Source organism: Falco naumanni, chromosome 1 (genome assembly GCF_017639655.2).
Source record: "Falco naumanni isolate bFalNau1 chromosome 1, bFalNau1.pat, whole genome shotgun sequence".
Classification (NCBI taxonomy): Eukaryota; Metazoa; Chordata; class Aves; order Falconiformes; family Falconidae; genus Falco; species Falco naumanni.
The window spans coordinates 20,126,933-20,151,477 of NC_054054.1; the positions used below are offsets into that span (position 1 = coordinate 20,126,933).

Consider the following 24,545-nt stretch of genomic DNA (forward strand, 5'->3'; position numbering starts at 1 on the left):
GCCTTAACGACAATTTAAGGTTTAATTTTTATGTTTATGTATTTGTACCCTTACCCTTTACATTAGTCCTTTACTATGTTAATTTCTTTTATCGGAGACTTCAATTTGAATTGCAGAAGTGTCACTATAGTTTTAAAGTGTCAAAATCATACACTGTAGATCAGATCAGAGCTGCTGTTTGATGCAGAGCCATTGGTCTCCATCAGTGGTCTATTTAGTAGTTTAGGAATTTTTAAACTGTGAGTGTAGTTACAGAACTGAAGTAAGATTCAGGAGAAAAAAAAGATGGTTCATATTAGCTTAACTAAATATTTGGGTGATGGTAAAAAAACAAATAGGAACATGAAAAATGTGAGATTTAAGACCCCATCTTTACTTTTCTTGATAATGTAAATGTACAGTTTTGTCACTGAAGTCATATATCTTACAATTACACTTTTGTACAAAACTATAACTGTTTATATCTTTTGTTTATATATTTTTTACTTGCAATAAAGTAGACATATTACTTATTATACATTTAATTACAGATAGTGCATTAGATACTTAAGTAATTACAGATAGTAATTTAATCTAACTCTCCTGTATTGGAAAGAATCAGATTCATATTGCATAGAATGCCCTTAAGGCTGCTCTTGTAATAAATTGTTCTTTCTTACATCTAAATAATGTAAACGTTCCTAGAACTGGCAGCTGTGTATGAGCTCTGTGTTCTTTCATGGAAATAAATAAAATTACATAGCAGAGAAATATTTGGTGGAGGCAGTTAAATATTTTCTCTTGAACTTAGATTTGTTCCTTTTAGTCTGTAGTGGAACTTGGGTTTGTGCTGTACAGCTAGTTAAGTAAAATTTTACATCATGCAAAGTAAGATTTATCTGTATGAGGATACAGAAGTATGATCCTGACTCTTGCTATTTATGCATTTGATTAGTCCCATTAAATTCTAGAAGAGTTCACATATGGAACAGATTACTCACTTAAAGATTTGCAGAGCTGTATATATGTTTTTAGCTACTGCAAGCCTGTGTAAGTTGTAGAATTTTCCTCTTATTTTGTGTTTTTTTATTTTTTTTATTTTTTATTTTGCTGTAGTGTACTTCAGTGCACAGAGAATGTCAGCCCAGGAGACTCTTCAAGAAGTTTTCAGTGCTCTGTTTGCAATACTTCCTTCAGCTCAGAATTGAGGTTTTGTGTCTGAGTTACTGGACTGCTGTCATATCATTGCTGGCCTCCCTTTGCATGTTAGCTTTGAAGCTTGTTAGTTTATATGAATCCTAACAGTGAAAGAAGTCAAATGCTTTCATTCCTATTTGCTGTAAGTAATGCATGAGGTGGCCTTGGAACTCTGCAGTGCTGCATGCATTAAGCTCAGAGCACTTGTGATGTGTCTGGTTTCTGTAGATGCTGCTTTATGTGTTGCTTTTTTTCTGTTGTTTTTTTTTTACCAATTACCCTGTATAGTTATGAACAGCACAAGGAGGCATGCAGAGGGGACGCCAGATTCATATGCAAGGCAGATAGCTGTGGGAAGAGGTTCAAGAGTAAGGATGCCCTGAAAAAACATAAAGAAAATGTTCACAGTGGTAAGAAAGAGTTTAATGTTTCTTTGTAAAAAAACCCAATCCTCTAACATGGTTCTAGCCTTGAATTTGCAAATCAGGGTAAACATTTTCTTTGGTTTCTTTTTTAATGGATTCATTTGTAGCAAAAAGAAAATTAAGAAGTAACGAATTGCAAGAATACCTATTTCTCCTCCCCTAGGGACAAATTATTATATACCTGATGAATCATTAGTCTACTGCAGAAAATGTAATAGGAATCTGGGGAAGTTTAAACTAGGCAAATATTAGATAAAGCAAAACATTTCAGTACTGAGGAAAATCAACCACTGGCACAAACTGCTACAGGAAGTGGTGAGTTCTTGATCTTTTGGTATTTTCAAGACACAATGGGATGTCTTTCTGGAAGATATGCTTCACAAACGCTTAGGCTTGATGAGGGTATTGCATAAAATTCTATAGCCTCTGTTGTGCAGGAAGCCAGATCAGACAATCCACTAGTCCCGTTAGGCTGTAGCGTTTTTATATCTGTGCACTCTGAATCAATAGTTTTCAATCAGGCTTCGCTCTGTTTTCATGAAAGGGCAAAATACTGCTCTCAGGTCCACAATGCAGATCTCAGTTCTGTCATTGTGGTCTCTGCATGTCCCCTCTCAATGTCAATGGCAGATCAGTCTGTGTGGGGACAGCAGAATACCAGAGTGCAAAGAAAACAGTCTTTAGTTGATGATGACAGCACTGAGATGCTTTGGAAGATTTTTCATTACATGAAAGCTCTTTCTTCTGCCAAATTCTTACAGTGTACAGAAACCCTTCCAAAACTGTTCTTAGAAAGGATTATCTCCTTTTTTCAGTATCAGTTAAGAATTTTCTTCATCCATGAGCATTGTTATATTTAGGCTTAACTTTGGTCAGTTATGTATTAGTATACAAATTCCACATTTCTCTTGAATGATCACTCCAGACATGACTGAGAGCACATGCCTGGAAGATATTTTTGCTCTGGCTGCACAATGAGCAGAGCTTTTATTTTACTGCTTGGGAGTCACAGAAACCACAACTGATGTCAGTGCAGGAAGGAAAATAACCTACTACTGTTGAGGGAGGCTTCTAGAATTCCTTCCTGCCTTGTGTTTACCTGGAGGCAAGGGAAAGTAGAATGGGTTATGTGTGTTGACTTATGCAAAGCTGTGAACAGATACTCACTATAACCCTTCTCTCCTCTGTAAAGGTATCACTAATGTTCTTGTAACTTGAAGTACTAATAAGTGTATTCCTGTATTTATATGTATATCAGTATATATAATTACTTGTAAGTTTTATAACAGCAAATGCGTGTGTGAGATTAAGTATATCTTTGTAGTACAAACTTAAGTATCAAACCAATAAATTGACAGGATACGTTGTAGTAAGAAGAATCAACATAATATGAATACTTTAGGACAGTAAGAGGAGGAAAGATAGAGGATGCTGAGAGTCTGAAAAACTGAGCTGAAAGCTATCTTAAGGAGTTTGTTTATGATCCATACTTGCTGTGTGGTTGACTAAGGAGTACTCCTCTTTTTTCTGTGCCTGTTCTTTTTAGTGTTCAATGTAGTATGAGTACTTTTTACATAAGCTAGGAAATATCTTGCATGAGCAATTATAACAAAGAATTAAGTTTGTGGTAGCTTTGTCTTGTAATAAAATAGCCTTGTGGGTTACTAAAATTAATTTCAAAAGGTAAATAGATAAACCCAATTAAATGCTCGGTGACTTTTTAAAGCAACTATGAAGAGGGAACGAAAATGCATCTGGCAGCTGACCTGTAACTTGTTTTATAATTTACATTTTAGATGAGATTTGAATTTATGATCTGGTGCTAATACAATTTCCCTGTCTTGTTCAGTTGAAGATCATTAATAATATTTGATATAGTAGAATGCTTAATGTTTTCTGAATGAAGAAAAAGGGGAAGTGGTGGTTTTTACTTCAGTTTGGGATCTTTTTTTGTCATTGCTGCACTAATTCCTTCTGGGAGAAATCAACTGTTTAGTTATGAAGTGAGTTGTTCTCAGTTTTGAATTGTGCTCATCGAGTTGGATTGATGATACATAATAACATCTATTTGAAGGGTTTTTTTTCTTTATTGTTCTACTTTTCTTGATTTACATTCCATCAGTAACTGGTTTGTTGGACACCCACAGAGAACTGATATGGAACACTTTGAAGATGGGATACAAATGTAAAAATCTTGTCAGTCAAATGACCAGTGAAAAGTCACAGACTCAGTGGAAATATTTAGGTTCTCTCTTAGCACTTCCTTTTTAAGATGGTGGTGGTATTTTGTTTCTGTTTCAGGAAATTCTAGGAAGAAGCTGATGTGTTCCGTGTGCAATAAGAAATGTTCCTCAGCAACAAATCTCCAAGAGCATCGAAAGGTCAGTAAGATGAAGGCTAACCCACAGCAGGCTTTGACTTCACTAAGATGAGAGACTGTGGTGCTTAGGTCACTTAAAAGCTGCTGTAATGCAAACCTTTGGGGTAATCGCTTTCATGGTTGCAAACCCAGTGTATTTTATTGTGGGTATTTATTTTTGTAATCACAAGTGGTTAAACCAGAAATCTTCCTAAAGTTTTAATGCATCTTTTACCAAATACAAAGATGTTTGTGCTTTTATTGTTCACACATTCCAGGATTAAGTCAAAGTTGCCTGTTGTTCTTCTTAAACTCTAAACTTCTGAAATATCTTACTGCATTCTTAAGCACTAAGCTAAATGATGTAACAATAGGATACATACAGGCCATAAAATAGGTTCATGAGCCTTCAGGTTTTGTACAAAATGAATTCAGTCTTTATTACTTTGTGACATACCAGTAAGGGTGTGTTGTTTGTAATTTAGTTGTGCTGTAGTAAAAAACTTTCTTCCCCCAAACCGTATTTTTAATGTCTTTTTGTTGATGCCCATAATCTTTTATAATCGGAACAGGAGGGGTTAACAGTTTGAAAAGCATCTATTGGAAATAAGGGTGTTCATACAGAAATACAGATGGACTATGAATATGAGATTCTGAATCCATTATACCCAAAGGAAGTCCCTGCAAGATTAATTTGATGAATCACTAAACCCCAGGAGATTCTGTTTTTGCAAAAAGCTACATTGTACTGTTTATCAGATTAACTGTAAGTCTTTAATAATGCTTTGGTTATAACCTGAATCCATTGAGGATATAGATGATATCAATTAAAATATGTTGTTGTAAGGGAAATAGTGCCCCCCCCCTCCCCCCTTTTTAAACTTGTTTTTCTCTTTGCTTCTATTAATATGCCCTGCATTTCTTTTGTAACAGGGTTATACTTTGTTACTTCTCAAACCAAGTGGTGGTATGCCTGGTCACATATAATTAGAAGTTTTTACACATCAGCACCCTTTATGTTGGCCCTGAAAAATGCAAAGTATCGTAGTTAGTGTGTCCATTTTATTAAAATGTTTGTTTTGTTTCAGTAGTTCTAATTCTGTTCAGACACTATGACACACACTAACAGGCTTTCCAAGTAGCATTGATGGTACATCAGTTGAGTGCTTTTTTATCTTAAAAATCACCGTGAAGATTTTGTGCATAAAAATGTATTTCCTCTTCTTGATTCTGTGAAGGAGGTTGTATGTGGGACTCGTGCCTTCTGTTTGATTTATTTACTTTGCTCTTGTAGGAAGTGGGGTGGGAACCATTACCAACATTGCCAAAAATATTTAGACAGGCAATAAAACCAGTGAGAAAATAGTAGGTGAAACAGGGAGGAAAAGAGATTATTTTTTTCCACCTGTTTCCTTTCAGTGTAAAGAAATAAAAGTAGAGAATATGAAGGCAAAGTTTAGGAATAACAGAAAATACAACAGAAAGAGAGAAATTTGACAAACAGAGAAAGAAGGTAATGAGGGTGGCTATAGGGGGGATTGAGATCTGTTTACTCTCTGAAAACATGGTTATTCAGATCTGTAGCTTTCATGTTATCTTTGAAACCCATTTTTAGCTTTGTGGGTCTTGCATATTGCTTGTGCCTGAACGTCTAAAGATAAGCCCTTTCTTAGCCATATATAATTAAACTTTGCTGTCATCATTGCCTGTCCTTTAGTATTAACCTTCTTGTTTTCCAGACTGTTGCTTGTACCATGCTAATTTTTAGTAGCTCAGCTTTCCTTTTTTTTTTTTTTTTTTTTTTTTCTTTCTCTTTTGTGTTTTTAAGTTTATCTCAATAATTTCAATGAAATGTAGGGCTGGAAGACACCTCAGGAGGTTTTCTAGCCCATTCTGTTTCACAAAGGGGAGTCAGCATGTACTTCAATCATCCTAGATATGTACTGTTTCATCTCCTGAAAAGTTCCACTAAAGAGAGTTCTACCACCTCCATAGATCTCTCTTTGACTTTCAGCTTTAGTGCCATCAGCTGTTTAGAATGTGTTCATTAATCCAGTGTTCTCTTTTGCTGATGTCTATTTAAGTCTTTTTCACTGTAGATTGAGTTAATTGTCTTACCTGAGAGAATGCCAAAGAAGTCACCACTGTTGCCTTCGTAACAGTTATCATATTGCAGAGTTGTTATGAACTCCATTTGCAATTCCTAGGCTGTATGAACAATTATCTCAACCTTTCTTCATACATCTGTTTTTCTACTTTTTCTTCTAGTAAGCTTTTTCTTCCTGTGGATTCTCTCTTTTTTTATCTGTATGCTTCTTGAAGTCAGCTGCCCAAACTAGAAGAGCAGTGATGCTTAGTTGAGCACTTGGTAGTGCCAAGTATAGAGGAATGATTGTCCTGAGTTTATTAATACAGGGAATATGTCTATTAATACATCTCAGAATGACAGTGCTTTCTAACAGCATCATCAATCTTGTTATTAGTATTTTGTTTGGAATTCATTAATGTTTTCTGTAGTGGTGCTATGTAAACTGTTGGTTATCATGTAGCATTTGTTCATTTAGTTTCTCCTTCCTATATACTGAGCGTTTTGGCACTTTATTCAGTGTTCTAATTATTTTGGATTCTGATCTTGTCTTCCTTAGTGATCACAGTCCTACCTAGAATAGTCTTATCTACACTTTTTAGGTTTTTTGATTTCCAAAACTACTTACCCTAATACAATCCTCATCCTGTATGATGCCTACAAAACTTTAGCAACAGTTACAATGTTAATCCACTGGTATTATTGCTTTTTGTGGTGATTGGAATCTTCTTGTTTTCTATTCTGTCTATATCCACCTGTTCTCTTTTCTCTTATCCTCCAATTGTCATGTGATATCCTTCTGTCTGATATTTATAACAGTCCATGATTTGGGCTGCTAAGTGATACAGTAGTATAAAAAGAATAAATTCCCAGCAAACATGACTCAGGAAATGCTGTATAGGAGCTTACAGAAGACTGGGTAATAGAATGAAAAAGATTGCTGTAAAATCTCCTTTCTGTGAGTTTCTGATGTCTCCTGCCATAGCAAATGAAACACCACCTGAATTATATTCTGATACTAAGTTCCAAAGTTTAAGTAAAATGCAAAATGCATTCATTCAACTGTGATAATAGTGAGCAAGCAAGCAAGGGGAGTGTTGCCTTCATTGATGTAGATTCTTGCTAAAGAGTTCCTTTTGTACCTTAGGCATAGGTGTCTCATGTTTGGGATTTGAATTGATTACAGGAACTTGAACTTAAAAGAGAGCATATACGTGTGAATAGCACAGACTGCCAGGCTTCTTCACTGAGGCTTTACTGTTCTTTAAGTGGAAAGGGAAGAAAAATTCGAACAAATCTCAATGTTGTTCTTTTCCCAGGAAGATGCAGTCAGAATTGATAGTGCTACACTTTCTGTACTTGTTAGTAGACAGAGGGGGTATGTTTCTGGCTGTACAGCAGTGGAGTGAGATTCTAACTCTTGTTGTAGGCAGGTGTTTTCAGCGATAAAGTAGCTAATTCTCCTGTTAAGAAAGAAGATTAAGGACACCTTTGAGTGTCAGACAGTATAAAGTTTTTTTGACTTTGGAAAAAGTCATGAAACAAGTGCCTGTATGAAATGCAGGATTGTGCTTCACTGGTAAGACTAGTTTGTGCTGTTGCCTTTTTAGATTTCTTAGCAGGTTTCTTAAATGAATGTGTAAGATTCCATTAGGAGGTATCCTTTCTGCTGGAGAGAAAGCAACAGAACCAGGAAGGATCCTGCTCTTACCATTTGTTCTAAGAGGTTGAGAGTGTTTTATTGCTTATGAAAAATCCCTGATTCTGTTTTAACTTTGTTGTAGAGCTGGACTTCTTGCAAAACTTTGGTGAGGAGAGTCACCCTTAAACATCACCTGTGATTCCTGTCCCATCCCCCCACTTTTTCACCTACTGGTTCCAAGTGTCTCTGTGTTGTTTTTTTTCCTGCCCTTTTTTTTCAACACTGGGCAGTGTTTTGTTCTACCGTGCAATCTTTATTTTTCACAATCACTGTGAAAGCCATAGAAAGGTAGAGGAAACTAAATTTTGAACACAACTCTAGAATTGTCAGTAGCATTTAATAATTTCAATTAGATGCAATATTCTCGATATTCTCGTATCCTTGTTCTCTCAGAGCACTGCCTTCCAACAGATAGTCTCATCCAGTTCTTGGAGTGGTAGATTGAAATTCAGATTAGGTTTTGGAGAAGCCGATCATGGATTACTTGTATCTTCAAAGTTTTAGCTCAGTTTCACCCCTAAAACTTTTGAATGACCTCTTGCTTTTCAATAGACCTCATGAAAATTTTAAGATCATCAGTCTTCTAAGTGAAGGAGTATATTTATCTAAGCATATATTAATCTTGTTCAGATGTTTGCTGTTTTATATAGCACTTAGCAAGTTGTTATCTGAAGGTGTAGCTCTTCAAATGCCTATGAAACTATTATAAGTATATTCTGACTTTAATGTAGCAGAAGTTAAAGCTGATAGCTGTTAGAGACCCCTAACGAGACTAGTTTTGTTATACGAATAAACCATTACATGAATACTTGTCTGTGGTATTACAGCCTGTATACTTGTGTAGCATGTTGCTTGACAAGTTTTCTTAAAATGAAAATCCATTTGAGTATTGTGCTGTATTTTATTACCATTGTTTTACCATGTAATTGTGCACTTTTCTGAAGAACTAATTAAAAAGTGCCAGCTATAGAATATGTGCTTGATAGCTACAGCTATTTAATGCACATGCACACAGGTCTGTCTGATTCTTTTCTAAAGAATTGATTAGAGTATCAGCTATGGTATATATATTTGATAGCTGTACCTTTTTAATGCACACGCTCTGAAGTCTCTGTTTTGATGCAGATATAATAAATGAGACTGTTTATTGAACAATGCTCCTAAGCTGGAATCAGACATTTGTAGTGTTAAAGCACAGTCTGGGTTCTGATTAAGTATTAAATATTATGTTTAAGAATTACTTACAAGTTATTTCAATGAACTGCTTCAGAGGGGATTCTGATAGTGCTTGGTTGCAGAATTATGTAAACTTCAGTCAACAATTAAAGTAAAATTTGGATCTGTTGGGGAAAGGGTGGAGCAGTAGATTGTGTGCACATTTCAGAGAAATGAATCTGAAATGCAGCTGGGTAAACAGAATATTTAGAATGAATGATCTTCATTTGAGCTTACCACCTGATTCTGTTTGAGCACTTGGTTAAGCATCACTTCCCAAAGTGTGCAAGGTTGCAGAGGTTGTAGGAAATAAGAACCACTTTTTAGTTTATTAAACATTTAATTTGCTCTAAAGTTATTTTGTGAGTAGCAGCATATAAACATGGTGAGATAGAATACTTATGGCAAATCTCTTTTTGAGTTTTTTGTTTGTTTGAAGTCTTAGTTGAGCTTCTTTACTGTGATATTCACAAATGTTTTGTATCAGAGTATTGTGTTGAACCTTTGATATTTGTTATTTTTAGCCACTAGATCCTCCTACAGAAGTTTTGCTGTCTAAGGCTGCAGTTCAAAAAGCAATGTATATTCAGCTGCACTATAGCTAAGCTGAGGAGAGGCTGCTGATGGCAAATGTAATACAGAGCAGGTGGTGAATGGTAATCTTAGCAGGTGGAGAACTATGTATGTGTTGTGATTTTGGGGGGAGCAAACCATAAAAGACACAGGATTTTTTTTATTATTTATTTAATATCAGAAGTTTCAGCTCTCAACTGCCTCTTCTATTTTCCAGTATTTAGTCCTTGATGACGTTATGTGCTGTGTGATGTTGAAAATCTTGGTAATGCTTACTGCATTTCCAGTTCAAGAGCCACTGCTGCCCCTCCACTGTCTTACCTTTAAAAGCTTTTAAGAAAAACAGTACTGAGTTTGATAGCAGTTGTTTTTTAAAATTCTTATAGCAGCTCTGAAGTAGTTACTGTGTTATTTTTATTTATGTCTTCTTGACTGGAAGGAAATGTTCTGAAAAGGTAATCTGCATCTGTATTTTTAATGCTTTCATAATAATGATATTTAAAACAGATCTGATACTGCAAATTTGCATAACTTGTGTTTCTAAATATAGTTTTAGTGATGATTTTTTCTTTGCAGTTATGAATATTTATTTTTTGAAAGATACTGTTTTTCACCAAGGGACTAGTGAGGGGGGAACCACAGAATATTCGTAAGTATTAGTGTAGCTGCTGACTAAGAAATAGTTACGGGCTGTTAGAGAAGTTCTTATGTGATCTTGTTTGAAACGCATGTTTATTTATCATTAAACCCTTATTTTGCAGGTTCATGAAATCTTTGAGTGTCAGGAATGTGACAAGAAATTTATTTCAGCTAACCAGCTAAAACGCCATATGATAACTCATTCAGGTAATGTGCAAAAATAACGCAAACCTCTCTATATGTGTATATGAATTTAACAAATACTGAATTTTACCCGAGTTGGTTTCTCATAGAAGGCTTGATAAATTCTGTGTTGTCCTGAGCTGTTTAAGCAAATCTCAGGTTCCAAGGAAACCTTCTAAGCTATCCTTTCTAAGCCTTTCAAAATCCAGGTGTAATGCTAATAGTCGTCTTTCTGTTGTTGCTTTGTCAAATGATTTTTTCATGCTAGCTGGATAGATGATGTCAGTTAGCTTGGATGGGGCAAAAGACTGCTTTTTGGCTTAGAGAGGAGGTGAAGAACCAGTGGTTACAATCTCACGTTTAAGAGAAATGGATGGAAGCTGGGGTATGCTGTCAGACAGAGATCTGTGATAAAAAGGGGAACATTCATTCATATGGATGAAAGCAGCTCATACTCCACACAGTTTCACAGACCACACAGAAGTGTTTCGTTGTGCCTGTCCTCTGCCAGAACAGGTCACTGTGAGCGGGGAGTGGCCTGTCCCTAGGTTTGCCAGTATGACACAAATTGGCTCTGCCAGGATTTCTGATCGCTGCCATCTAGTGTTTCTATATCTTTCACCAGTGATTAGAAACATCAACCTACACAACGGAAACACAAACATTGTTCTGTCAAATACATTAGCATTTAGAACAAGGTTTTTACAGCTGCGTAGGCTTACAGTTTAACTTTTCTTGGTATCAGTCCTCACCAAATGCTCATTTCTTGTAACATAATCTATATCTCAGAGGCTCCTAGCTTTCTGTTGACACTTTTGAATGAGCATTAATGTAGTTAAGTTGCAGTCACCATTTGAAGCATAAAGGCTTTTTGCATAGGAACTTTTGGTTTTGGAAGCTAATATGTATATTGTTAATTAAGTTTTAAAACATTTAAACTGTCATGCCCTCTTTCACATTCGTAATCTGGAAACAGAGTTTTAGTCTTTGAAGTCATTCTCTTTTGATTTAAGCTAATTAATCAGAATTCAGTTTTAGTGATGATTATTGCAAAGAATGTGCCAATTTCTTGAGATACACCATGGCTCATCTTTTGTGAAGTGACTTAACTGTCTAATATAGAGGGCATTAGATGTCTTTCTAATTGGTTTAATCTTAATTGGGTTGACTTAATTGCAAAAATCTCTCTGAGGAGATGACTGTCTCTGCCTTTCATCTTCTCCCCCCGTATAAACAGGAGATTAAATGTCCCCCACTCATTTTCTGCAGAAAAACGCCCCTACACCTGCGAGGTTTGCAATAAGTCCTTCAAACGACTTGATCAAGTGACTGCACACAAAATAATACACAGTGAAGATAAACCTTATAAATGCAAGCTTTGTGGAAAGGGATTTGCCCACAGAAATGTTTACAAGAATCACAAGAAGGTAAAGCACTCTGCTGTTGTTGTTTACAGGTCTGCCAGCCTCAGATTTGCAGATTTTTTTTTCTTTTAAGTGGTTCATCATTAAGCTCTGGCATGCTTATAAACATGGGATTGAAGTATTGGAGAATGTATTTTTTAGTGTTATTTGTTATATCCAAAATCTCAAAATACTAAATGAATTCTAGTTAAAAAAAAAAAATAAAAATTAAATAAGCAGAAGGAAATCACAGTTAAAAGCATGAGTAAATCCCCATTTTGAGTTTTCTGGGGGTTTTGTTGTGTGGGGGGTTTTTTTGGTTTTTTTTTTTTTTTTTTAGTACTAGGTTATCGAGTCAAAATGTAACTAATGTAAAATGTCTTCAAACTTTTGTTTTTTTAAAAAAATACCATATTTGACTAAAACTGAGTGTAGTCCTGTTGCAGTCATTGCTGCACCTAGCAGTAGATGCTTTCAAACTATGTTGTATTTGCACTGGGTAGTTTTCACACATTAAAACATGAGAAGAAACATTACCTGAAAAATAGGCTTATGAAGGGATGCTCTGCTTCTGTTGTTTTAAGCTCAAATCTGCTTGGCCTAATTTCTATAATGCCTATCATTATTTTTAACCTGGGGTTACATTTTTAATGGCAAGGCTATATCCATGACTGCTATTTCAGAATTACAAGACTCTAAAAAAGAAAGGGGGACACCCCCCCCCCCCCCCCCGATATACCCATATTTACAAGTCTTTTGCAGTTTGGCTCACGTTATATGTCATCTGGGAATTTGGCACAGGATCTTTGCACCATTTCTTGCACTTTCAGCCATAAATCATCTAAGAGTAATAATAACACCTCTTTCAGGATGGAAGTGGTGATGACTGTCTAAAACAGAAAGAATGCAGAAGCCTGCTGAAGGACAAGATTAGCTCCCCATTATGCTGTGATTGTGTCTTATTTTTTAGACTTTATTAAGAAAATGGGGCAAAAATCTCACAAATTGGATATATTATAAGGAAAAGGTATAAAATACTATCTGGAAAGATACTTCTATATCTGAAATGAATATTTTTTACATGTTACCTTATATTAATTTGCAGTGGATGACTGGTAGGGAGTTTGGGCTGAAAATGGACTTCAGGATTAAGTATGAATGAGTAAACACTTTGACCCAATTCTGTGTTTAAAGCAGCAGCACCACTAGCATAAGTAAAGATTAGAGACTTCACTAATGGGAAAAATATTAAAATTTAGATAGATTTAGTGAGTGCCTTATTTTGACAGAATTCCTTAAAGCATGTTGGAATGCTTATTTCCTGAACCTGTTTGCACGTAGTACTGGCTGTAAATCAATGCTGTCCTATAATGAAAGAAACTTATTCCTATGTTTACATGAAGTTTACCCAAACAGCTGTGAATATTCACCCATCCACACTTAGGTCTCTAATTTCACTTGCTAAATGAAGAGATGAGCATGAGACAGGAGATTGACATAGATGTCCTGTCCTGAATGGCTTCTTTAGAGATGCCTCTGTTCATTCAGTAAACAGTGTAAATAAGGAGACACAGTAGATAATGAAGGGGAGTAAGGATGTGTATACACAAAACGAATTGTAAGGTATAAATAAGTCAAGGATGTGGTAATTTAGGATGCCAAAATAGTTTTAAGTGCCATGATTTTGGGAGGGCTGCGCTACTACTAGGAGATGATGATAGTTCTTTTGCTTGTTCACAGGAATGCTGATCCAGTAACTGGAAATTTAAACCCTTTACCATGTATCATACTTCTGTGTATTTCTTCAAATTGGGTTTTTAATGATTCTTTAGGTGTGTATTCCTTTAAGATGTCCTCCTAGGTTTCATTTTCTTTCGGAGGAAGAAAAGTTGGACTCTGAATAATTTCACAGTGCTTTTTTGAGTTCCAGGGCACAGTTACTGCGCTGGTAGCAGGGAACTTAGAAACCTGCACTAGGAATGATGGGTATAGTAGTTAAAAACAGTTAAATCAACAGCATTTAACAGAAAACATGCTTTCAGGTTGGATAGCAACATGCTTGAAAAAACTCTTGGGTTTTAGAGCAGCGCTATGTACTTTTTATTTATAGTAGGAAACAGGATACATCTACATTTTATGCCTTTGAATTCCTATTTTGTGTGTTAGATGGAAATTTGTTGTTGCTGTTGTTTGTGATTCCTTTATGGGGGTGGTTTAATACGATTTTGTGTTGGAAGTACCAGAATAAAAATGGCTCCCGCAACATGTGCTTTTAAACATTTTTCAGGTGTGGGTGAATGTTGGGTCATTCAGAAGGAATGTCTGGGTCATAACAGAAGGAGATTAGTTCCTCACATTTCACAGGATTTCACTGGGAGATACACTTAGCAACTCCACCATTTATCTGCTCTGTTCAGTAGAGCATTGTGATGTGAACCCTAATTTAGCACACGTTAGATCCTTATAGCTACAGATCTGAGAGGCAGGACCTAACTCATAGTCTTCCTGTAGTACCTCTGATGTGCTGTTTCTGCATACAGGTAGTATGCTGCTCTGTGTAGGTGCACGTGAAAGCTTGGTCTCTTCTTGAGGATGTCAGCACTGGGAAGTGTTACGCAAGTGGAACTAGCTCAGATGTCTTTTGAAAAAGCTCAGACTATATGACTGAGCGATCCTATGAAGAATATGGTTCCATTTTTGTGACAAGGGAAGAGAATAGTATCTTAATTTCAAAGAGGCAAATGCAGTATTGGATTGTGCTACAGAAAAAAAGTACCCATCTTTCATCCAGGTTACATTGGATGAAGGTGCGTGTTCTGTGCCATATAACGCAGACTACTTCCATACAGGAGAAGGTGAAGTTTTTGCCCCATCTGCTCCTTTGTTGCTATGTATAGAGGATGAATTCAGATAATAAAATATGAGGATATGACAGTAAGTAGAAATAGGTCAGCAGACACAGGATTTTAAAGGGTTTATGGTTAATCCAGGGTTATTTGGTCCTGTGGAGCATAATGAATTGAAACAACTGTGTTCCCTCAGTTTCTCTATTGGGAATAAGTAGCCTTGGGCTGTGTTTAAGACTTCACAAATGCTATGGTAGGAAAGGCTGCCATGAAATATTCCGTAAGAGCCCATCCTCAGTTGCTTTAATTGTATGGCTGTCCCCTGTTGTGACTGAATGGAAGCCACCTCTGATCTGGAACCTATTTGTACAAAAAAGGACAGTATTAGAACCAACATGCTTCTTTGGGGGATACCTTTCCTCATTAAGAATTGCGTGGCTTTTTGTAATAGACCTAGCTTGTTTCTGGGTCATTCACAAAAGAGGCAAATGATCTGTATACCCTTGCATGTGGGTATGCCTAGTTAGGTGTTTTTATTTGTAGTGAAGTTAAAATGTGCAGATGAATACTTGTATTTTGACTGAAAGACTAGGAGAACTGTCAGGGAGATGCTAAGTAGGAATTTTGTACAAATCACTGTGCTCTTCAGAACTATCACTCAAGTGGTGAGTGTTCTAAAAAAGGGCATTTTTTTAAATAAGATGAATTTTGCGCTCGTGAAAGGTGCCAGATTGACAGCCCTAGAGACTGAACCCTTCTATTTATCCACAGAACAGGTACAGCACAGACAGCAGCACTGCGAGCTTCCCCACAGTGTCTCGTCAATATGTCTCAACCCTGTTCTGGAGGAACCACCTGTTGAGGTGAGAAGGTAGTTCAGTCTCTTCATGTCCTGTCAATCCTTGGCCTGACTGCTGAGACTGCCAAGCAGGGTGTCAACTAATGTAAACTGTGATGTAAACCTGTGGAAGCTGAACTGCAACATTCAGCAGATTTTATGTAATGTGTGATATATTCCACACATTTGATGATGCTCCAGTTGCCTTTTTGCTAAGTGACATAGGCTGAGGTCAAGGAATTGACTTTGAATCCAAAGCCTCTGTATTCTGTTGCAAGTACTCTAATGTTTTGGTACTGTTGTGTACGTAAGAGGATGTTTGTGTTAAAGACAATCTGGGTTCAAGGCCCTCAGTCTACATCAAATTAAATATGCTGACTCCACACAGTCCTTTTTTCTCTATAGTTTAAGAGTAGCTATAAATGTCATAAGGTATTATGATTAGCAGACATAGATTATATTAATACGTACTATGCTAATATTTACCCTCAGTCTACAAAATTAATTCATCTACCTAATTTCATTCATATTATGAAACACTTATTGTCCATCCCCTTTTCCTCTTGGCCTTTCAGCTTCTGCATAAGGTCCTTGTGAGCTAATACAATGTTTAGACACTGACGCTTTAAAAGCTTGCTTTCCTTTGCAAAAATAGTAGGAAATTGGGTAGATAATAAATTGTACGGATTAATGTACTATCTGCAGTGGGACAGCCCTTAATAACACTAGGAAATGGGAAAGTGCTTTGAAATTTAAAAAAGTAGGATGAATCTGGATGTTTCCCAAGCTCCAAAACAGAAATCTTCTTCAGGAACTCTGCAGTTTGAGACTCATCCAAGCTTAACCTTTTATTTTATTTATGGCTTTGAGTCTGTTTCTCAGCTGTGACAAATTTTTCTATAGCAAACAAGTACTTCTGTATTGACACTTCTATGTTTTTTGGGGGATTTTTTTTCTCTTAATAAAAGAAGCTGAAACAAGGATATGTAAGACCAGTCTCATAATTTGAGAAATTTTCTTTGCCAAATTTTAGATGGTATCTTGAGATAATCAGATCAATTATCAAACATAACTGAGAAGAAAGGTTTTGTGTACATGTGTTTAATTTTAAAGGATTTATTCATATTATTAAGTACTTAAGGCCCCAGTGTTAGTACTGATGAAGCAATGCAACTGAGCTTGTATTTTTTTTTCCCTTGGTTATTCTATATATTATTTCTCTTTATATGCACACCTCCTGTAACACTTCTGAGAACTGGGAAGGTAAATTTGTGCAGTAGCTGCTATGCTGACTTTCAGGATTCTGGATAATGGCAGAATGGTTGTTTTAATTCTTCATCCCCTGGTGTTTCAAATTGCTATGATACCCCTCCTGAATCCAGTCTAGAAAATTAGCTATAATTACTGTAATGACAGTTAATTGATTTCGCTGAGCCTTTCCTCTGACATGTTTTTCATCTGCAGACGCATTCTGAAGAGAGACCATTCCAGTGTGAGGAATGCAAAGCTTTGTTCCGAACCCCATTCTCTCTACAAAGACATCTGTTAATCCATAACAGTAAGTGCTAAGTCAGAGAGGAAGAAGAACTTCCTCATTTCTCACATTTGACTGAGAAAAACAAACATATGGCACCTTGCTCCAATATGCAACTTGCTATATTAAATTAGTATTATTATTCAACTCTAACCCCAGGGAGTTAGAAAATTCAGAGTCAAATCCAAACCTCATCTTTAAAGGCACTTAAATGCAAATCCAGATATGCTGTAGAAAATCTAGCAATGACTTGAGGTCTGATGACAAGAGATTTATTTCTGCTTTAAGTGTGATAGTGTTACCTCCATTTTAAGAAAGGAGAAATGGAAGCTAAGATAACTTGGTGGCTTACTCAGCTTCTGTAGGTAATCCAGTTTAGAGCTTGAAACTGAGTCTCTCTCCTGTGCCAGCCCAGGCTGATGTTTTCTGCCCCTGGCATAGAATTAGGAGCCCAGAGAAATGCTGTGGCTGTTTTCCCTCATGAGCCACTTGTTCTTGGCATTTTGTACTGGTTTTTAACTGACTGTGTAAAGATTTTGGTGGAATTTTCTCCATCTTTACAGAGCCTTAGACTACCATTCAACCCTGTGAATGTCAGCAATTGAGATTTTTAGAAAATATTTGTGATCAAAAATCCTTGTAGCTTAGAAGACAGTGCTTTGATTTGGGGAATATTTACATTGGTATGATTAAGAAAACCACAAACCTTTCTTTTTTTAATCCTGTTTAGCAATGTTTCTGTTAGCTTAGACCAGCGAGTTTTGTTTGTTCTTTTACAGTTATTTTTCAAAGTTGCTGGAATTTCATAAAGCATTGAAATTTTGTACAATCTTTTTCCAATGTGCAATGTTAAAAATGATGGGGGAAAGAGTTAAAAGCCTGTTCAGTAATGTGTATTGTAATGAACCAAAGATTTGCAGAATATCCAAAAGCAGAAATTCACAGTATGCAGAGTTGTAGGCCTTGGAAGAGGTCTCTAAAAACATATACTTTGGCCATTTCTTTGAAGAGGTTGCGAGCTCAGGAAATTTGAGATCTTTAAGTTAGAGTTGTGATTTGTGGCAGGTTTAGCTGTTCCTGAACCACCACTATTTAAGCAAATATTAAATATATCAGACTGTGAAATGTAGTGGTACAATGTCTAGTCAGTCTTCCTTGGTGCAAAAGGAGACATGTCTTGCTGAAGGACAGGGTAGGTGTTTGAAGGTGATAACTTCTGCCATATTGGCTAGAACTGTCTCCAGAATGAGTCAAAGTCTTAAACTGATAATATTTGGTGTTTTTATTAATCATGGGGAAGATTTTTAAACCTTTATTTTTTTCTTACTTTGCCAACTCAACAGCTGACCAGCTTCACAAGGCGGCCTTAATACAGCAGAATATAAGCAAAGCTTTTATAGCCATACTGTGTCTCTTTTGCCTGTAGAGTCCTATAAAAGAAGCGTTGACAGACCAATAGCAAAGTGAAAGTCATTACTAGGATGAACTGAAGAGTAAACAGTTTTCCGTTCAAGGCTGTGATTGAAACAAGGGGCTTCTGCTGTTGTCTGAGAAGAGCTTGTGTTCCCAGTGAAGATATGTAGAACTCTTCCCCTTGTGACCTAACTCAGAGTGATAAGATGTGCTGCCATGATAATGAGTTTCTCATATTTGAAATAACTCAGAATAATAGGCGTTGTCCTGCTACAGCTGGGTGAGTCCCTCTCATAACACTGAAATATACCTGGTCTATAAAGAAAGGAGAGAAACAAACCAGTATCTCTAGGTGTGTTTAGCTGGCTTTACTGTTCTGTGTTGTGGGAAAGGAAAAATTTTTTGAGAAGCTTGAAACTTCTGGGGAAATTTGAAGTTCAGCCTACATCATATGTTTTTTTAAATTCAGTGTCTCCTTTTTGTTTTAGAAGTAGGCGCTGTAGAATGATGTAGAATGACTTAAATTTTATTTTACAAAGTTAATTTAATGGAAAAAATTGTATTTCCTAAACTCACTTCTGAGGTGTTCCTGTCTTAAAATTGGAAAAAGTGTCATGGATGCAACTGCTGAAATTCGAGATCAAATATGTCTAAATAACAAATAATTTAAAAAAATTCCAAAATTCCACCCCCCCCACCCCCCCCAGATTCTAGGTGTGTGAACATAACTTGTCTTCTGTGACAGACAAGCTTTTTGTCTTAGGCATGCTCCTGATAATGCTTTTAATGGCGGTGCTGTCATTATGTCATTGGCAATGCCAGAGCTGACTCTTTATTCTCAGCTGTAGAGTTTGGAAGGATATGTGATACATAAGTGTATAGTAGCTCATACTTGGCTAGTACTACCTCATGAGGCTGTAAGAGACCTGGCTAACAAGAATGAGTAACCCTAAGCATCTTCATTTGGGTGATTCAGTTGTCTAGGATTGTGGAGACATGCATGAACAGTATTGCATTTATTGACAAGGGCATCGTCCTTTTTACATATTTGCTTTCCAGAATAAAAATCTACATGCAGAATGTTTATTAGTAAGAGAAACACTAATTAGCTCCTTTTATAAAGGTCAGCAGAAGTGGGCACTGAAGATTGCTCATTTCACGTAAAGCACAGGTAGCTCTGATTTTCATTGTCTTGTTTTGTCATAAGGAGAGTGCATCAGTGGAGTGGATAAAGCCAGTCCCAGTAAAGACACTCATTATGTTGTGTATTACTGGGGGAAAGCACTGTAGGATATATTATGTCAGTGCTTGGTTTTTCATCTTTGGAGGCATTTACAGATATTGATATCATAGTTTTATGTCAAGTACTCTGAAAAAGTTTCCCTCCTTCGGTGGTTTCAAGAGCTGAACTCAGTGATTTACTTTCTTGTTTACTTCCATTCTCTAGAGTGCCTAGGCACTGAAGAGAATCTGTGTGTCTCTTTTGCTATTTTATTTTGTTACAAACCTCTTGATCTAGCACAGTGCAAACCTGTTGACTGAAAACACATAATGGAAATTCTTTATTTTTTACACATTTATAACATAAATTTATTTGGCAACCTTAATACAACTCTTACCTGCCAAAGGCAATGGAAAGAGTTTATGTTTTGGCAGTGATAGTTCTTAAGCAACAGACATAGTCTTACATTTATCATATGAAATCTGTTCGTTCCTTATCACAGGAATGAGGTATCATGAAAGAGGTTGCATAGTTCTGTTTTTTCTTGCAGTTTTCTACAAGAGCATTTTCAGAGCTGCTCAAGGAGTTTCAGTACTTGCACCTTGTTGGAAGCGATTTAGGCTTTTGCTTTATGCTGTTCAGGAACCTTCCAAAACTTCCAAACTTGTGTATTAGTGTTTTAGGGTTTTTTTATGAAGTTTTCGTGTATCTTTGTCTATGGCTTAAAAAAAAAAAAAAAAAGACATAACTATTCAGTGACCCAGCAGTGAGTGGAGACAGTGTTCTGATGGCTCTACTATAATGAGATATAGGGTTTCTGCTAAATAAGGAAGCTGAGGAGAAACACTGATTATTTGACTTCATCCAGGAAAACTTTTGAAAATATACCTAATTCTAGGCTTCCCATTACTTTGCACATTGAAAAAGTTTGCTAAACTGAAGCCAGGACTTGGTTAAATACATACTTGGCATTGCAGCTATATATAGTTGAAGGGTATTGTAATGTGTACACACAGAAGAGATATGGTTTAACAGTATGTTAGTTTGAAATTCCCTGACTTTGGAGGTTTTTTGTTTGAGAACTGGTTGATCTTTTACTACCTTATTTTTTTGGTGTTGCTTGAAAGTTGTTTATGATCTGAAATCATAAGAGAAGCCTAGTTCCTATAAGAAGTAACATTTAAAAGAAATTACTTGACTATTTTTCCTTTGTTGAAGCAGTAGAAAATTGCATGCTACTTAAGTAAAAAAAGTAATGACTTCACTTTGTTAGCAGGGTAGTCTCATGTTCCCAAGACAAGGACTGAAGTGATTTACTGAACATTAGAAGCAGTAACAGCGTTAAACCTCCACCTAACAGCATATTAAATTGCATCCCTGCTGACCTTGAAAATTTTTCCGAATAGCTACACTGAAAGTATTTTAAGATAACACAACTTAGACTGTAATACCTTTCATCATATTCTTCTTGTGTCATCCAAGACAAAACCACTTTTGTTTCCAAACCAACAGAGAATGAGAGGTTGTGGGGAGGGGGGCGGTTATGGTTGATTTATGGGGAGGGAAACAGGTTATCTAGGCTTTGGAATGTGGGTACTTGAGGCACCACTGTATTGATAAGCTTCACTTGTGTGTATTACATGTGTAATATACAATAAAAAAGTTTTTTGGTGTTTCAACATGTAGCATCAAATGGGCTTTAATATGCAGTATACTGAAAACAATTTCCATTCCTATTGGCCTTTGCACTTGGACCAAGGCTGGGATGATTTTATCCTTTAATGAGCTATAGGAAAGAAACGAGTGTACCTCTACATGTGCATCATTGCTACTGGAAAAAGTAGCTTGTGCTTATACAAGTCTGTCTTACTCATATGGATCAGGAGGCTGCAGATCAGACCTCTGTCTTGAAAAATAAAAAGTGGAGGATGGACCTTAAATTATGGCCATCTTTCTTTGTGATGTAACTGCCTGGGAGGTTTTTTGGGATATGGGCACCTGATTTCCAGTTTCAGCTGTGGGTTTCTGAATGAGTGCTGTTGCAGATGTTTAACTTGTAATTCTAATCAAGAAGTCAACAATTAGAAGAGAATATTCTCTTCTGCTTTCCACAGTAGTCATAAAAAGAAGGCTCATTGTAATGATTTCTCTGAAGAATCACATCTCTTTTTTTTCTTCTTCTCCCCAAAATATGTATGCAGATTTTCAGAATACAATGTCTCTTCCCCTCTCTTAGGTAATTCATTGAATTTTAAAACTCTTAGCAATATTAACATGGCCTCTGCCATAACCTTCAATGATATCACTGCAGATTGAATAGTAATACTGCAAAAACAGAAGTTATTTCATCTTTGTTACATGAGTTTTCCTCTACTGATGTGGGTGAGATAGGTTACTCAAAGGAAGTATTTCTTGTTTTGAAAATTATTTCAAATTCAGGAAGATGTCTCTTACTGTTTCAGTTTCCAAAGAGGAAGCCTAGTTGATCTTTTTGCTTGTTACTATAAAGATTGTCTATTACTGGAGGTGCTGATAAAACCCTTGCTCTGTTTCACTGGAAGCCATTTCCAGTGGTTGCCATTTCACCTTAGGCTATAGAGTTTAATCTCATATTTCTGGCTACTTTGTTGTCATTGCTACTTTCTTAATTTCCCAAGGACAATTTTACCTGACACGGTGTTCCTTTTCTTTCTATTCTCAAGACCCAGCTTTTTGTTTCTTTGCTGCTTTTATTAATTTTTCTGAAACAATAAGCATATCCACAAAAACCTGGTTTCTTTAAACCTTGTTGTTCTCTTTATAAGGTGAGAGGACCTTCAAGTGTGATCACTGTGATGCTACTTTCAAAAGAAAGGACACGTTAAATGTTCATATTCAGGTTGTACATGATGGACATAAGAAATATAAGTGTGATCTCTGCGACAAAGCTTTTGTGACACCCTCAGTCCTGAAAAGTCATAAAAAAGTGAGTAGAATCAGTTCTGTCATATTAATTCCTTGTGTCCTTAGGGTTGTGACTAAACATAAAATCCCCGGATGCTTCTGCATTTCTGGCTTTTCACTGGAAAGCTATGATGGCGCTTAACATCCTAAAATGGTTATTGCAATAGTGGGATTCTTGATAGCATGTAGAATCTGCAGCAGGTGCATACAAATGAATCCAGTGGAGGTACCCCATCATGAGGTGTGTGACAGGATGAGACTTGCTGCATTGCTCTTACCATACTCCTTTCCACTGATGTCTGCAATGGAATTGGGGTAAACTTTAGACAAAAGCTTGCTCGCTGGTTTGGCCTGAGGTAAGATTTATGTTACAGGGAAGAAATGCGAAGAAAGTAATTGAATCAAGAACGAATCAGCTTGGGTGTTGCCACCAAATGCAGATTGTGAGTTTGCTGGAAAATCATGCATATATTATTTGTCATATTATATGCACTTCATATATGCATGTAAAATTGTAATAACAAAACTGAGTATAACTGAGTTACTTGGGACAATATTTTCAGCACATGATTATGGTGACTACTGTGCACGATAACAAAAATCTATGTTTAAAATTGAGGAAAAAAATGTAAAGGAGTCTTTCAATGTCTCGCCAACCCTACCGTGTCTTACAGGTGTGGGAACTAGCACATGTCTTTGGAGCCTAAACCAAGTTGTTGGCAGATAGCAGACTATTGAATTCTCTAATGTAATGGATGGCACTGCATCATTACTGTGCATTTGTTGTTTAACATATTTACAGGTTGCAAAAAAGTCACTTTGTTTTCTTCTGTGTGTCTTTTAAAGGTCTTGGTAGTTCATCAAATACATGTTAATGCATATGACATCTGCCTGCAGTCTGTTTTAAATGCTGCTTGTCTCATGTATTAAATACACATTAAGTTATTTAGTAATTGTAGTTTCTGGAAAACAATTTCCTGTGAATGAGTGACATAACTGTGTAACCATGATGTACTTCTCCCAGATACACTTAGTGGAAGATTTTTCGGCTGTATTTCAGAAGAACTGGAATAACATGGGGTCGCCTTGTTTTTAAACTCCAGTACATGTAGTATAAGATAACTGAGATTCAAATAACCTGGTTCATCAGTTATTCAGCATGTGAAGTCAGTGGAGTTTTGCTGTAATAGAGAGAACTTTATGTTATAGGACATTTTTCCTCTCTTTTTACATTAGTTTTAGAATAAGGAGTGTTAAAGCACATTTGTCTTTCAAGCCTGAATATATTGGTGTAAGGAACTAACCTTCAACTTGGTCATCGTTGACCTGGATGAAGGGACTGAGTGTACTCTCCACAAGTTTGCTGATGATACAGAACTGGGAGGAGTGGCTGATTCACTAGAGGCTGCGCTGCCATTCAGTGAGACCTGGACAGGCTGGAGAGTTGGGTGGAGAGGAACTTAATGAAGTTCAACAAAGGCACGTGTAGGGTCCTACACCTGGGGAACAACCCCATGCACCAGTACAGGCTGGGGGTTCACCTGCTGGAAGGCACCTCTGCGGAGAAGGACCTGGGAGTTCTAGTTGCCCATGGGCCAGCAGCATGCCCTGGTGGCCAAGAAGGCCAATGGATGCTGGGGGGCGTGAGGAGGAGCGTGGCCGGCAGGTGGAGGGATGTGGTCCTACCCCTCTGCTCTGCCCTGGGGAGGCCGCACCTGGAGCGCTGTGCTCAGTGCTGGGCTCCCCAGTTCCAGAGAGACAGGGAACTGTTGGAGAGGGGCCAGTGGAGGGCTACAAAAGGGGTGAGGGGACTGGAGCAGCTCCCTGATGAGGAAAGGCTGAGAGAGCTGGGCCTGTTTAGCTCGGAGAAGAGAAGACAGAGAGGATCTTATCAATGACTACAAATATATTAAGGGCTAGTGTCAAGTGGACAGGGCCAGGCTCTTTTCAGCAGTGCCCAGTGACAGGGCAAGGGGCAATGGGCACAA

General features: G+C 36.9%; 1 protein-coding gene across 6 annotated transcripts in view; it reads left to right on the forward strand.

Moving 5' to 3' along the window:
• Nucleotides 1–24,545, forward strand: part of PRDM5 (PR/SET domain 5) — an 86,970-nt gene that overhangs the window by 26,913 nt on the left and 35,512 nt on the right. For 3 of the 6 annotated variants that reach the window (XR_005826425.1, XR_005826424.1, XM_040584135.1), the window contains exons 6-12: nucleotides 1,096–1,188; nucleotides 1,465–1,586; nucleotides 3,903–3,982; nucleotides 10,298–10,382; nucleotides 11,628–11,785; nucleotides 16,910–17,003; nucleotides 22,419–22,579. Coding sequence is in view for 4 of the 6 variants with exons in the window: in XM_040584135.1 (XP_040440069.1) it covers nucleotides 1,096–1,188; nucleotides 1,465–1,586; nucleotides 3,903–3,982; nucleotides 10,298–10,382; nucleotides 11,628–11,785; nucleotides 16,910–17,003; nucleotides 22,419–22,579 (793 nt within the window). In the remaining 2 variants the exon portion in view is untranslated. Of the gene's footprint in view, nucleotides 1–1,095; nucleotides 1,189–1,464; nucleotides 1,587–3,902; nucleotides 3,983–10,297; nucleotides 10,383–11,627; nucleotides 11,786–15,378; nucleotides 15,471–16,909; nucleotides 17,004–22,418; nucleotides 22,580–22,931; nucleotides 23,947–24,545 lie in introns of those variants that run through there. The other 3 variants (XM_040584158.1, XM_040584144.1, XM_040584149.1) reach the window with 3 other exon arrangements.